Consider the following 14,438-nt stretch of genomic DNA (forward strand, 5'->3'; position numbering starts at 1 on the left):
CGCAGCGCCTGGCGGTGTAGGCCGGGCCCCGGGGACCGCCGCGGCCGCGGTCCCTGCTGGGCGCGAAGAGCGAGTCGTCGAAGCCGAAGCCGAGCGTCGGCTCCATCCCCCGGCCGGTCCTCCCGGCCCGCCGAGGCGAGGGGCAGAGCGTCGCGGCTGCCCGCCGAGGGCAGGAGCCAGGCGGAGGCCGAGGCCAGAAGGGCCCGTTCTTGACCATAGAGAGGGGAGGCGGCGGCAGCTAGAGCGTCACGCCGCGGAGCGCCCGCCGCAGCCATTTTGGATTGGGGCACGGCGGGGAGAGGTAGCCAGCCCAACCCCGCCCCGAGCACGCTACCGGCCTCCTCCTCGGGGACTACCGCTCCCGGCACGCCCCGCGCTCGGCGCACTGCATACTGGGAACTGTAGTCCTCAGACAGGGGTTCAATCACGTGACTCCTCTTTGGGGGTGGGGCCAGAGCTGTGGGGGCCACAGGAAATGGAGCCATGTTTCCAGCACAGGGGCCCAGGCAGTCACCACAGAGCCCTGGCGCTTGTCCTGGCGTGTGCCCTCATGCTCATGTTGCTGCACCCCAGTGTCACCCTGGTGCAGGGCAGGAAAACCCCCACGCTTCAGCATGCCCAGGACTGGGGAACGACCAGTCCGTGCCACCGGCCAGTGCGCGGCGGCAGAAGGAGCTTGGAGCTTGTGACTGAGCCATGGGAGCTGAGCGCCGTTCCCTCCTGGGCTTGCCCGGCTCACACCGCCAGGGGAGCTGACGTTTCTTGGGCTCTTGACTCGTGCATTTCCTTCTCGAATTCACAAGCAAAGCCGCCTTGTCATTTATTTCCTTTCAAAGCAATAAGAGGGTACCAACGTGAGCAAAAGGCTCTGGCAGTCGCAAGGAAACCACGCCTGACTGGCGCTGCTAAATGTGCTTGCAGGCTTAACAAGAGCGCGTTGGTCAAAAACACGGTCCAGTCGTCTCGCCTGCTGGTGCCACCCACTCGAAAATCGGGCGTTAGATTAGATGTAGTCTTACGCAGAGTTTAGATGATGGATTGGATAGGCTGGTGCTGTCCTGAGGCAAGTGGCTGGATTAAATGACCTCTGGAGGTCCCATCCAGGCTGCCTTCTCCTTGACTCGGTGTGCCGGGTTCAGTCATAAAACTGATTAAAAAATAAGACTTCAAAATAAATTGCTGGGTTCTTCCACACTTCCTCCCTGGGTTTCACATTCTTAAACTCTGGCTCTGAATCGCAGGGGCTAGCAACTTTGTATTGTATGTAAATTAAGGCTTTCTTCAAAAAGCATGACTGTAAATGCTGAGGTTTAAAGAAAACTACCAAGTAGTCTAGGATTGTTAACAAAAATGCAACAGTTGGGAACCATGAACAAAAGTTGATGAATGTGTGTATTGCAAAAACCTGCAATACTGAAATATATGCTCAACACTTCCACAAGCCTTTAAGCATGCACATGAGAAGTCTTATTGAAGCAAATGGGACTGCTGTGAAATAAAGCATAATCTGTACATTTTACATATACTCGCCTCTTAGCCATGTATCATTTGGGTTTGTTATTTTTAAATCTTCATTGCATTCATTTTCTCAACTCGATCCTCAAAGCAAACTCATAGAAGTAATTTTTTAAATTACGAATGTTTCTGTCATCAAGTCAGTTTTAAACACGCACACCTACACTTTTATGCACAACGTATTTCTAAATGCCTGTGTGATCTAGACAGACAAGTTTCTTTGGGTGAACCTGATATCTTTTATTAGACCAACTTAAATAGTTGGGGGGAAAAATTAGTAAGTTTTCGGGTTTAAAAACTCTTCACCAGGCTGAGGAAGTCTCTGTATGATCTAGATGTACTTGTCAAATGTGCATAACTCCAGTCAATCAAGATGTTTTACCGCTTTGTCTGTAGCATAAACCCTTTCATAATGTCAAGCTTGAAAAAAAAAGTGAGATTGGCTTTGGGGTTTTTTCCATAGGAACTGCGTTTTCTCTCTCTGAACACTGCTGTCAGGAGATTTTTCAAACTTAAAAAATTCAGTATTGGTCTGTGACCAAGCATAAGAAGTGTCATGCCTTAAAGGTGAATTGCCTGTAAAAATGTGCGTGTAAATAGCAGGAGCTAAATCAGTAACATTTTGTCATCTACAGTTAGAGCAATTGAGGGACTACTACAATAGAAGCTAGAAGAAAGGACTTCGGATTGAACTGTATCAGTATCGTTTCCTTTTCCTTAATACAGCCATATATGCGCCTTAGAAAGAGATGCCATATTTTTATAAGATAAGAGGAAAAAAATACTTACCTAACAACTTTCCAGAATACAGTGAGGCTAAAACAACAGGTCACTTGCATCTGCACTCCTGCATCTCTTCAAGATGAGGCTTGACAATCACCTGGCTGGGGTTGTCTGACCTCTGTCCTCTTTCCTGTCAGGGGCAGGGGGTCAGACATGGTGATCCACTGGGTCCCTTCTGACTCTATACTCTATGAATCTATTAATCTATGCATTTAACTTCCTGAAGCGTCTCAAAATCCTCTTTGCCATGGTCTTTATAAGGCTCTACAAATCACCTGCAGTTTTTATACAGAAAAGTCAAGCAGTCCCCCTTTTCTTCATGAAATCATGTAAAAAGCAACACTTGCCCCAAAATCTAATATACAAAGTTTTAAGGTGAGTTTTCAGTATCCAGTGGTATCACTTTCCCTCTGTTGATAGTACCCTGCTGGAGATGCGGCATATGGCCACAAGGTTTTCTGGCTGTCCCCACACCAGCTCCCTGAACGACTCGAGCTAGATTGACCCAAACACTGTTGCTGACATAGCTAACCCCCTTGAAATAGATGTAGCTATGTTGGATTCTTAACAACTTCCTAGCCAACCTCACTTTGCCAGGACAACTTTGTAGCATGGTCCTCAGCAAAAGCCAGGATGGTTTATTATTCTTGTTATTATTAATATTATCATTGTTGTTATTATTGTCATGCCTGCATTCGGCAACTAGGCCTCCTGGGCGTGGAGATCTGACTGCATTGACTGAATGCACCAAGAGAGAAGAGCATCTGCTTCCTCCTACTGGAAGATTAGCTGTGAACTTTGAATTCTGCCAACTTCTGCTCCCCAAGAAGTACATTTTCACGTTTCGACTCTAGTTTTATCCTGGACCCCCGGAACCCTCTTCTGCAAAGAAATGTTAGCGTGTGAGAGCACTTAATTCCTGCTCCCTTCAGGACTGGGGTTGCGTTGCTACACAGTCGAACCCAAGACACAGAGCACCGGAGTCCGGAAAGTCCAGTAAGAGCAAACAGCAAGAAGGAAAATGAGTAATCAAAGTGAAATGTGAAGCTAGCCCAAACTAAAACACGAAGTGCAGGATATTCCCCGGAGCAACTCCAAGAGCAGCCACTTGGCTGCCAACTTGGATTGCACAGTCCTCCAGAGTTCAGGGTTTGAGCCACATTTGCCTCCAAGGATACCAGTGTGGTCTGCAAATTACCCATTTTGCAATGCAGAAAACTTGTCAGTTAACAGAGAACTCCTTTGTCTGGGAAACGATAGCACAGCAGTAATTCCCGAGCACCACGCAGGGGGCCTCACAGCTGTCTGCACTACTTGAGTCGGGGCCTTGAGTCATAAGTCTGGGATAGAACAGCCTGTTTTCCCTCTTCCACCGGCAGGCACTTTAAAGGTTTCTGGAGGACTAATGAGAGCCGTAGGACAGCTTCTGGGGTTCCTTCCAATTTCACCCATCCGTGGCCAACCACTGGTGTGACTCTGCAAGGACGGCCCCAAGACCTTGTCTACACTAACCTCAGTCGAGTTCTGGGGCGGGCAGCCACAGCCACCATTGCCAAGCCAGTTAGAGCGTCTGCACTGACCACGTGTTTGTGGCAGCTCTGTATGGTCTCCTTGCGACAGCTGGGCCGCCCAAGTGCACTCTGGGGAAAGCAGTGCTCCAGCATCTACCTCAGGAAAGGGGAGCAAGTGCCATGTAAAAGGAAAACAATGTCCTAAGCTTCCTGGAAAAATAAGACAATGCGGACACTAACACCCGAGGCGGAAGGGAGGGATCAGTCAAAAGGCCCTGCAAGAAGAATGAATACTGAATAGCAGCATCGCAGAAGTCTGTGGCGGGCTGGGTTCAGAGTTGAACAAGGATCTGCGCTCCGGTAAAACACAGATCTTGTTTCTCTTGTCCTGGCTGTCCAGCATGGAGGGTTTGGCTTTATCAAACCATCCTATTTCAAGGGTCCTGAAAAGCAAAAAATAAAGGGGAAAACATATTAGCAGGGTATTATGCAAAAGAAAGCTTAAGAAGTGCTACTGCAGACAGAAGAAGCCAGAATCGTTATAGGAAATCCTTATGTGGATTGGTGAAGAGCAGCTGTCTACAAAATGCAGTTCATTTTCCCTGTCCACCTTAAAGCATGATAGCCTCTCAGACCCGCTGTCAGCCACATTAACTAGGTCATAATCCTTCTCCCTCGGGCCTCACAAAACCCAATAAAGTCATCCTTACCTAAAGAGAGCACTAAACACAGATGGTTTCAGCTGCTAATGTGCTTTGCAGCTATTTTCTGTCTACTGAGATAAATGGCGAACAAACTAAACACACCCCTGGGTTCAACTATCTGAACGAGAACATGATTGAAAAGAGAGAAAAAAACCCAACTTATTGGAAGGAGAGTCTACAGAGATCAGCTGCCTAAGAGCACCAGTTTTTGTGCACAAGTCTTCTGCACCAGCGTGAATCAGAGCTCTGAGCAGCTTTGTTCAACCACAGGTCCAACAAATACAAATGATTGCTCAGGGTGAAAGCTGTCTAGGAGGGCTGTGTTGAATCACTGTCTTTGGGCAAGTACTTTACCTCAAAGGCCTGTTCCCTTCTCGCTAAAAAGCTTTTCATACCCACTGAGAGTATGTCCAGCTGCAGATGGATTAAAAATGAACTTGGGTAGTGACTCGGAGCGTCTTCTTTTGGGACGTGGAGTCCTTTCGAGGTAGCCAAGCTGGGGCAACTTTACCTAAGCTGTAGCCACTTTCACTGAACTAGACTGTCTTTTCTGCTACGTTGGCTTTGCTTCCTCTCTTTAAAGGACACAATTAAACATAAATCTAGACAGTTAAAAACTTAAGGTAAAAGTAGTTTGGGGCATTGTACCCGCCCCTGGGTCACCATAACAGCTTTTGTGGTTTTACAGTCCGTTCCCCTATGTGTAGGGGGAAATGGGCTAGCACAAGGGAGACAATTAAACTGCCTCTGTGTGTTATCCTCCACTGCTTTGAGCCATGCACAGTTATTTACAGTGATGGAAAGCAAAGTATAAAATGCTGCCACAACTGTAGTACAGTGTTTTAGACTCATCTTGCATAATGATAACACGAGATGCAAAGCAAAAATGGAGTGCTGTCAAATGTACAAAAGTGAACAAAACACAGAAATAAATCGTGGCTTTTCTCTCATCTGTTTCCTTTCCACGGTCTTAGGGGGTCACTTACAGCAGTAGGTAAAAAAAATATATATCAGTTGGCATGGGGATTTGTAAATTGATTTAAGGGGAAGTTCAGCAACAAGACCTCCCTTAGGCCCAGTTTTGACACCAATAGGATTCATGTGTGTGCGGGATCAGAATCCTACCAGGTTGTGTTTTCAAGTCCATCTTTAAAGTATCCTCTTAAAGGTCTCACATGTATTTTGACCTTGTTTTATTAGACACCATCTCTGCTAAGCATCCTCTTTTGTTAGTCTCTTAAGACAGGCTTCACTGTAATTCTTTTTATAATTCTTTGATTTTCAATAAAGAAAACAGAAAATCACTAAAGAGAATTACTACTGAATGCTGACCTTTATTATGTGCTCAAAGACACAAATCAACTGGGTGAGTTTTCTTTTTTTTTTTGGTCTCTTTTGCTGTCAAATAATTATTTTAAGCTAGCAAACATCAGATCAGCATTAAGCATTGAGCCTGTAAGGAAAGACACACTAAGTTTTATTTACATCTAGAGATGAGTCAAACATTATTGCAATGAAAACAGATCATATAAATATATTTATACGGCTTCATTTTACAATCTCTGAAGCACAACAAATCCGGTCAACAATTGAAAATGTTAAGAAACTGTTGTCGAATAGACTGAAGACCATAGTCAGCCATGCTTTAAAAAAAACTTTAACATTACACTACAGAGTGCTGTGTGGAATAGAAAAATAAAGCAGTGCACTTAATTTCTGAATATTTTGCGTTGTTGAAAAATAGTAGCTGACAGCAATATGAAAACCAAATGGAAAAAAAATCCAACCCACAAAGCCAGCTGGTCTGTTATGAAAATATCAACGAAACTACAGCAGTTTGGAATCACTAATAAGGCTAAAATTAAAATAAAAAAGGTAATTGTTTATAAAAAAGGAAAGCAGCATGCATATCCAAAGGCTCTTCAGGAACTCTTCCACTAGCTGACAAGTGGTCAAGTAAGAACAAGCGTTTTTACACAGTAACTTTCCATGAACTGTGCAAAACATTTGGGCTGAACAACAGGTGTCCAAGACCTCCTGTGCCTGTTCTACAGGGATTTGTACTGGCATAGCTATTTCAGGCAGTGTGAGGGTTTTTCTTACATGAAACAACTCATATTGTGGATGCAGTTTTATTGGTAAAAAGGTGCCTTGAACTGAAATAGCTTCTTTCCTTCTCCCAGCAGGAATGATTATATTGCTCAGAAGCACCTTTATGCAAATATAGCCGGGCCCACGTTAGGGAGTTGACCCACTTTCATTATACTGGTAAGAGGTGCAACTTCTGTGCTTAGACAAGCTTGATCAGACAACCCCAGAGCTCACACTGACTCCAGCTGGGAGGCTGAATGAGCGTAAGGCAAGCAGGCTTTGCCCTAGAGCTATTTGTACATGAGTGGAGCCTGAAATGGAAAATGCTCATTTCTCTAAAGGAAAAAGCACATTTGAAAAACACTCCTGTAATCACAAAGAGGGCAATACAGCAAGGAGTTGTGTTCAATTGCCAATGCCTTTCACAAGGAACTGGGATGCCTAAGTTCTCTCTGTGCTCCAAAATAATTTTTTAATAAAATGCGAGAGCATCTGCCTTCATAAAAAAATGTCCAGGAGCATTCAGGCCTGCTGATATGACAAAGGAGCGAATGTCGAACAGTTTCAGTAACCTGCAAGTGAAGAGCTAACAAATTTGCGACATCCTGTAAACAAGTGAAATTCAATTTAGTGAAGAGGGGGAACCATGCTAGTGAAAGGGCTGGACTGCCACATGCTTATACAAATACATTTCCTGATTTCCATAGATCCTTTAAAAACACGCACACTCAGTAAGGAGATCTTTATTCCATTATTTTTGTTCCAAATTTTTGGTACAAAGTTTATTTTTGTAGAAGTTCCTTCAGTGTTGTCTCTTTTGCCAACTTCTTTCAGGCTTTTATTTCCTTCTCTGTGTTATTTTCTTCATCTCTTGAAGCAAAAGCAAAAAAGCTTCTACTGAAAGCAATTATGGCAATATTACAAATATTTTTAACAGCAGCATCCATTCATGTCTTCTCAAAAAAAAAAAAATTCTAAAGACAGAATCCATACCACTACCAAAAGTTTAGGTTTGTAATATTGAGACATATGCTGCCTTCCCGGGGAAGTGTAAGTTGTACAATATTATGCACAACAACCTTCAAAGCTTGTGCACAGCTTGATAAATAAGACACAGAAATATCAGTTATGTTTACTGTTTCTAAGAACTTTTACTCTGTAAAATGTTTGGTCACTCAAAGCTATAAGCTTAATCACATATCAAAGAACACAGGCAATAAAGCCCATCTTACTAGAACATACAGTATTAAGCCAGACAAAATATAAGAGGACAAAAATCTAGTGGTCACTGAAGCCCCTTCAAAAAAGGTCTAAACAGAAAGTTTCCATCATGTATTAGAATAAAAATGTGCTGTATTAAAATCTGGATTTTTTTTTTACAAGTTGTCTTTTAATCAGTCTTCTATTTACAGTGCAGAACTCCTGCCAACTGCAGTAGTTTCACTTTGGCACAACACTAAGTTCCAATCCTTTTGAGTATTCAATCCTGTGTGTGTCCAAAAATGTTCTTGGTTTCACGAAAGATTAGGCCCATTCACAGTAAATCAGATATCTTGAACTTTTCAAGAATTGCTTCCCCTTCGCCTCTTGGGCAGCTACAAAGGAAAGACACCATAAGCTACTATATCACTCAAGAGAAACCCTTCATTCTACAAACACAATTACTTCCTTTGACATCGTAGACATATATCACATGGGATTGCTTCAGACTGTTCGCCTCTTGAAACCTTGCTGATATTTAACTAATCCCTTTCTTTATATTTTAAATACACTACAATGCATTAACTTAAGTGCATTTCACATGTCAAATGAGACACTTAAATATATTGCAGTTATGGAAAAATGCAAAGCTCCATCACTTATGTAAACTAGACAGATACCTGGTATCTCTCCTGTGCACATGAAGAGCAGCATCCAGTGCAGTGTATACGATATGCAATATAATATAATATAATATTATATAATAATATAGTATGCCTTTGCAGCACAGGCAATTTGCTTTTAGTATTTTATTATACAAGCTACAAATACGCCCATATTAGCCGACTAGATACAATCGGAAACAATTTCATAAACTGGGACTAGAGGAGAATGCTATTATGAATTCATGATGTTGCAGTCTTATTTTGTCACACCATAGATGATGACGTTACAATATGAAATTTCGTATTATTTTAGTAGCTGACATAGGGGAAATGTTTCTTAGAATACATCTGATCTTGAAGTGTGCAAGGAAACATTTTGATCAGAGGCAAATATTAGACCACAATTTTACATTACTGTGCTGCGATAGACAAAATCCTACATGTAGCACCTTTCATCCTAAAATGCTTTACCAACTAAAATTGAAACAGAAGCCGGAGTATTCCAATCAGGAATCATTTCATCCACTTATGTAACAAAATACGGGAGTAGTTTGACAGGACAAAATACCACAGAGCAGCGTGGGACAGAAAAAGAAAACAAATACCTTATCTAACCACTGCAAGGGGAGTTCAGGAAGACAAAAAGCAATGATTGATGCTAGAATTTGGTCAGGCATTAGGGTTCAACTCACTCCAAACTGATAAAAAAAAAGTACCAAAGAATCTTTAATGGCCACTCTGCATCCTTGAGAATTTCATTTCAGACCAAACTGCCAAACGTTTGTACCCAAATGGAGTACCGAGTCCTCTGCTGGTCTTTTCCCATCTCTAGTTTCTATGATCCTCCCATTTTGAACAACTTCCACTATATTTATTGATCTCTTGCATCACTATTATTAGTATTTCTTGTAGTATCTCGTGTTTATAAGACCTGCCATATTTGAACAACTTCCAGTACATTTGTTGAACTTTATTGATCTCTTTAATAAAGCCCAATTAAAGCCAGAACAGTCAATATTATTTCACTAAAGCTCCCTGCTTTTAAGTTTCAAGATGAGGGCTTAGATATTAGCAAGATGGCAGCTCGGATATTTGCCTTTTCTCACTGGGAGATATTATGAGTGTATACAGATATGGTGGTGGAGTCGGATGGCTGACCCCAGCCAGCTTATTTTGTTCTGAAAGAACAGGAAATGTTTTATTGTTTTGGCTATGAAGGGAAGTGGATTTCTACTGGAGAGTGACAAGCAAACTTCTCCCAAACTTCCCTTCTCAAAGGGCTTACGATCAGACAGGTCCATCCTGATTGCCAAGGAAGGCTGGATTGAACCCCCTCTCACCAGCACTCCTGAGACAAGTTATTCTAAAGATATCAAATGCTTTCGAATGAAGTGAGCTGCTTCCAGAGTACTCCAGGGATTTCCCCATCAAGCAGCACAGTGGACCACCAGCTCACCGTGACATCAATTCCTATCTTTTACTGTATGTCTTTCTCCATTCTGGCCTCGAAACTTCTTTTTCTCGCATCAGCTGAGTTTCAAAAGCAGGAGTAACTAGCATAATCGAATCAGATATTCTTGGCAGGAGCAGAAGAGGAAAAGAAAGGAGGAAATGTTAGTTGTGCATTTGTTCCCTCCCATTCAAATCCCAGGTGAATTCTAAAGCAATGTCTCTTAATCTTTCTCTGGGACAAATCCACTCGTTACCCATGCTAAAGTTTTTGGTTGCATCAAGTAATTTTCTGTCTCCCATTCAACGATACATACTTTAAAGCTGATACACAGAGCCTAGGTGACTTAAGAGGTTAACAGTTCAACCTCACCAGAGGCAGAGAAAGTATATGTGAAGGGGCTTTGTCTACATCTGGAAATTTTCCAGAATAACTACTCCACAATCATTATTCATAACCATTATTTGAATATAAGCCCCATGTGGACACTCTGCTCCAGAACAAGAATTGCTTTTTTCTCATATAGCTTAATCCAAGGGGATAATTATTTCAGAAGAGCTATTTTTGTAAATTTATTAGTGTAGATAGGCTGTGAAAGCAAGGCAGCAGCAATGTATTGTAGACTTGAACAGTGGGATTCTGGAGCCACTGCTGTAAAGTACAGCATGTTTTCTCCTTCGCACCAGTCTTTGCGACAAGTACAGGTAGCAACTGAAGCAATTCCAGACAATCCTGCAGTGCCAGCAAAATATCGACACAACTGAGACAAATTCTCACACTGGCTGTGTGAGATCATAGAAGCCTCCAAGAAAACAAGCATCAATAATCAGTGCAAATGTACAACTGCTGCACAGAGTAAAAGAAACTGGTAATTATTTCTTTTAAAAAAATGTGAGTGAATAGGGCCAGTTATAACCAGTGCTCAGAGTACTGTACACAACTCCTAGGAAACATGTAGTAAATCTATCCAGCATTTTATCATCACATTCAGCTCCAGCTGGTTCATAATTCTCCTTTGTCTTTAATAAAAGTTGTGGATTTTCAGCATCTTTCAAAATTAGTTCCACAGTATTTGGGTTGTTTTAAATTTTGAAGAATACAAAGAGATGATGGTACTCAGCTGGTTACGCTTGGAGCTACGCTGGAGTCAGTGAAGCTACATCATGTAGGCCAGCTGAGAATGGGCATGTCTACACGGTCATTTAGTATAGTACTTGCTTAATGAAGTACCAAATGCGCAGTAACTTGCGCTACTGTACAGTAGCTCCTGGGCATGTTTTTTTAACGCTTACTGTGAAGTTGCCCAGTAACAGTGCACTAGAGTATTACCATGGTTTCTGACTGGCAGGCTACTGCACAGTGTTATTAGGCTACTGTGCAGTAAGTGTCTCATGTAGCTGCGCCCAATGTGGCTAAGGTGTTAGATGCCATCTTTCAAGCTTTATATAGAAAGAATGTCATCGCAGTGCATTTATCCTAGTGATACACTATCTGTTCCCCCTCCACATTCTCCTTCTTTCACACATGCCAATTACCAGTGTTGCATAGGCAGCATTATTTAAGAGAACAGACCAAAGTAGTGTGGAGAATTTGGTTACCTTATATTCTTATTCCTGGGCTTTTTTCTTAGAAGTTAGTTTAAATACTAGCCTAAAACTGATTTCAGCAAAACAGGATACCTTTATTTTAACAGTATCTTTTAGGAAAGAAAACGTTAAACTCTAACATATCCCTAATTATTTAGACCAGTCCAGACTTTGTTCACCAGAAACACATTTCCAAGAAATTTTAGGATTTGTTTTAATATTCTTGGAAGCTTAAAAATAGCATCTCTCCCCCTACTGGTTTTGCTCCTTCCCACTTGGCAAACACTGATTTTTGACTTTGTATTCCCAACAGATCTTCAAATTAGCATAAGGGACACACACAGGTGTGGCACTATAATATATATATATTCTAGCTTCTTCAACAGCTTTAACAGCCTCATCCATATCAGCCTTAGCCAGACAATGTTATTTATTAATTGAGGCATTTTTAGCAGCCAAAGCCCAAAAAGTTCAGGCCAGATTCTTCTCTTTTCTACATCAGTGTACATTCAGAATCACTAAGGTGGAACTAGACAACGCTGAACAGGACAAGGCAGATGTAACTACCTACTACATAAATTAAATTTTATCAAAGAGCCCAAGTGTGAATGTGACAAAATCCAAATTATAGCACACATCATGCAGGAATGCCCTATTTATCATTTGAATGGTTGCTTTGAAGACCTGCACCAACCTACTTATGATGCCTTGCAGTGGATATCAAATCTAAAACCGTCACTCTAGTCTTATCCCTCAGTGCCGTTGTTTATACATCTTTTATAGGATGTTTATAGCTTCTTTCATTTGATTGCTGTATTCCATATGAATAAAATAATTCAGAATCACAGAAAACGCTGCTGTTTCCCAGTTTTACCTGGTAAGTGCATTTCTTGATACTTCAGTTTGGTACTGAAATGTTCTAGTTTACATCACTACGGTAACAGGCACCAACAAAAGACCAACTACATTGCTAGGTTTTTTGTGCTTCCCATTGGTCTTGCTGATTACAGTTCTAAAAGGCAGTGTAGAGCTGCACCTTAGACTAAATCAGAGATGTATAGTATGAGTTTTCATGAGGCCAAGCTCATTTCATCAGATGCTGAATTTCTAAAGCCAACGGGTCGGTATTTCCAGAGTCAGACCGTGTCATGTGCTGAAAGGCATTCTGTCTTAACATCTGTCTGTAATCTTGAACAGAAAAGGAGAACACACTCGATAGCTGGCTTTGGACTTTCAGGACAGAATGTCCTCCTGAAGCTTAGTGAGCCCTTTACATTTGAGATCAAAGTGGCTGAGAAAATCATGAGAAAGGGGAAATTAGTTAGACACAAATTTAAAAAAAAGCAACTGATTGCAAGATATTTTCTCCCAGATTGAGATTTTTGTCCCCTTCCTTTTTTATTTTGATCTAGGCTTCAGACAGAGAGAGAGAGAGAGTATCTGCTAAGGTCTCCTCAGCTTCAGAAGCTCATGCTATGAGAGGAATATGTTGGTCTTTGGTCACTTATCACTGTGAAAAAGAAAAGAGCTCCACGAGATCATGAGTTATAAACTGCTTTCAGACTGATTTAGGACAGATTTATGCCAGATTGCCCTGTATTCCACAGGTCTGCAAAAGCATAATGGCCACTGGGAGAAGTCTAGTGGACGTATGAAGAGAAGATATACGTTGTCATAGGGGCAGTTTCTCTAAGATGCTAATGCCACCCAGCCAAAATGCAGACTGCATTGGCCAAGCTGCACAGAAATGAAATGATTCAGCTTCTTCCCTTGACAGTAAAACTGAATGACTCTTCTTCTCCCTGCAGAATCACAGGAAGGTGATGGTAGAAACACGGCTGCTGGTCTTCAGAGTAAATATTCCTTGAATGAAAGGTACCTTCCTGAGCTGGCTTTAGTGACCCAGTTCTTGAGCTGGTTCATCAGACACTGGCAATACTTCATTTTCTTGGGCTCAAAGGGCACATTTTCTGAGAAACTGGGTGCCTCTACATGTGCAATTAATACAATGTGATTAACTCCAAAGCAGTTTGCACTGAAGTACACTGCTCCAGGGTGCAGCAGCTACACGTGCCCAGGACAGTAGCACTTTGAGCCAGGGTGGAGCAGCTCTGGGCTGGCAGGAGGCTTGGGAGTTCAACCCCAGGCTTTGGGTGGTGGCAGTGGGTGGCAGAGAGGCTGGCTGGGACACGAGAGTGTCAAAACTGTGGAGTCGTGCGGCTGACTCCTCGAGCCTGCTGCCAGCCCAGGGTGCCCCCCTAGTTCAAAGTGCTGCTGTCCAAGTCTCTGTCTACATGTGCCCTGCAGTGCCGTAAATGACATCAGTTAACATACTGTGCCCTAATATCAGTGCATGTGTAGACAGTGATGCTTTACTGCAGAGCTAATTAATCAACTCCGTAATAAAGTGCAGGAATAGATGCACCCACAGATACTTAATGTTCAGCAAGTGTTCCCTACCAGATAAAGTCATTTCTAGAGTTTAGTCCAGGTAGGTCAAACTTGAGAGTTTTAAAATGAGAGTATTTGACAGTGTAGTTTTACTGCCCTACATAGTCATAAAAGTAATTAGTAAATTGATGGGCTGAATCCATTAGGATGACATTAAGTTAAATTTGCTCACAAATCATTTGACTCGGCTACAACTGAAGAAGAAAAATGGTGCATATCATTCCCAACACCCAAAGGCTAAAGAGGCAGTAGCAGCTATATTTTAATTTTCTATAGTAATTAAATTATTACAGCACTGCCACACCTCCTTTAAAATGCAAGTTGTTCTTCCTACCAGTCAACTATGGAGATGCTTTTAATCTCTGTATCTGTTATGACTCTGAGCAGTTTACTCTCTGTAAACTGATTCTGAACAGCTTTTTAGGGAACTTTTCTAACTAGCTTCCTATATTTTTGTTTTTTAAAAGCAGCATTTGATTTCA

General features: G+C 42.1%; 2 protein-coding genes across 6 annotated transcripts in view; both read right to left on the bottom strand.

Annotated features, from left to right (window-relative positions):
• CUNH8orf76 (chromosome unknown C8orf76 homolog) overlaps positions 1 to 175 on the bottom strand; it is a 9,321-nt gene extending 9,146 nt beyond the window's left edge. The window contains exon 1 of the mRNA XM_019552444.1: positions 1 to 175. Within this exon, the coding sequence (XP_019407989.1) occupies positions 1 to 106 (106 nt within the window). The 5' untranslated portion in view covers positions 107 to 175.
• A 7,156-nt stretch (positions 176 to 7,331) lies between these two features.
• The window catches only part of ZHX1 (zinc fingers and homeoboxes 1), a 39,191-nt gene continuing 32,084 nt past the window's right edge, over positions 7,332 to 14,438 (bottom strand). For 3 of the 5 annotated variants that reach the window (XR_002104157.1, XM_019552455.1, XM_019552468.1), the window contains one exon: positions 7,332 to 8,199. The gene's annotated coding sequence lies outside the window, so the exon portion shown is untranslated. Of the gene's footprint in view, positions 8,200 to 9,925; positions 10,046 to 14,438 lie in introns of all 5 variants that reach the window. The other 2 variants (XR_002104156.1, XR_002104151.1) reach the window with 1 other exon arrangement.

Source organism: Crocodylus porosus, unplaced genomic scaffold (genome assembly GCF_001723895.1).
Source record: "Crocodylus porosus isolate Cpor-Errol unplaced genomic scaffold, CroPor_comp1, whole genome shotgun sequence".
Classification (NCBI taxonomy): domain Eukaryota; kingdom Metazoa; phylum Chordata; order Crocodylia; family Crocodylidae; genus Crocodylus; species Crocodylus porosus.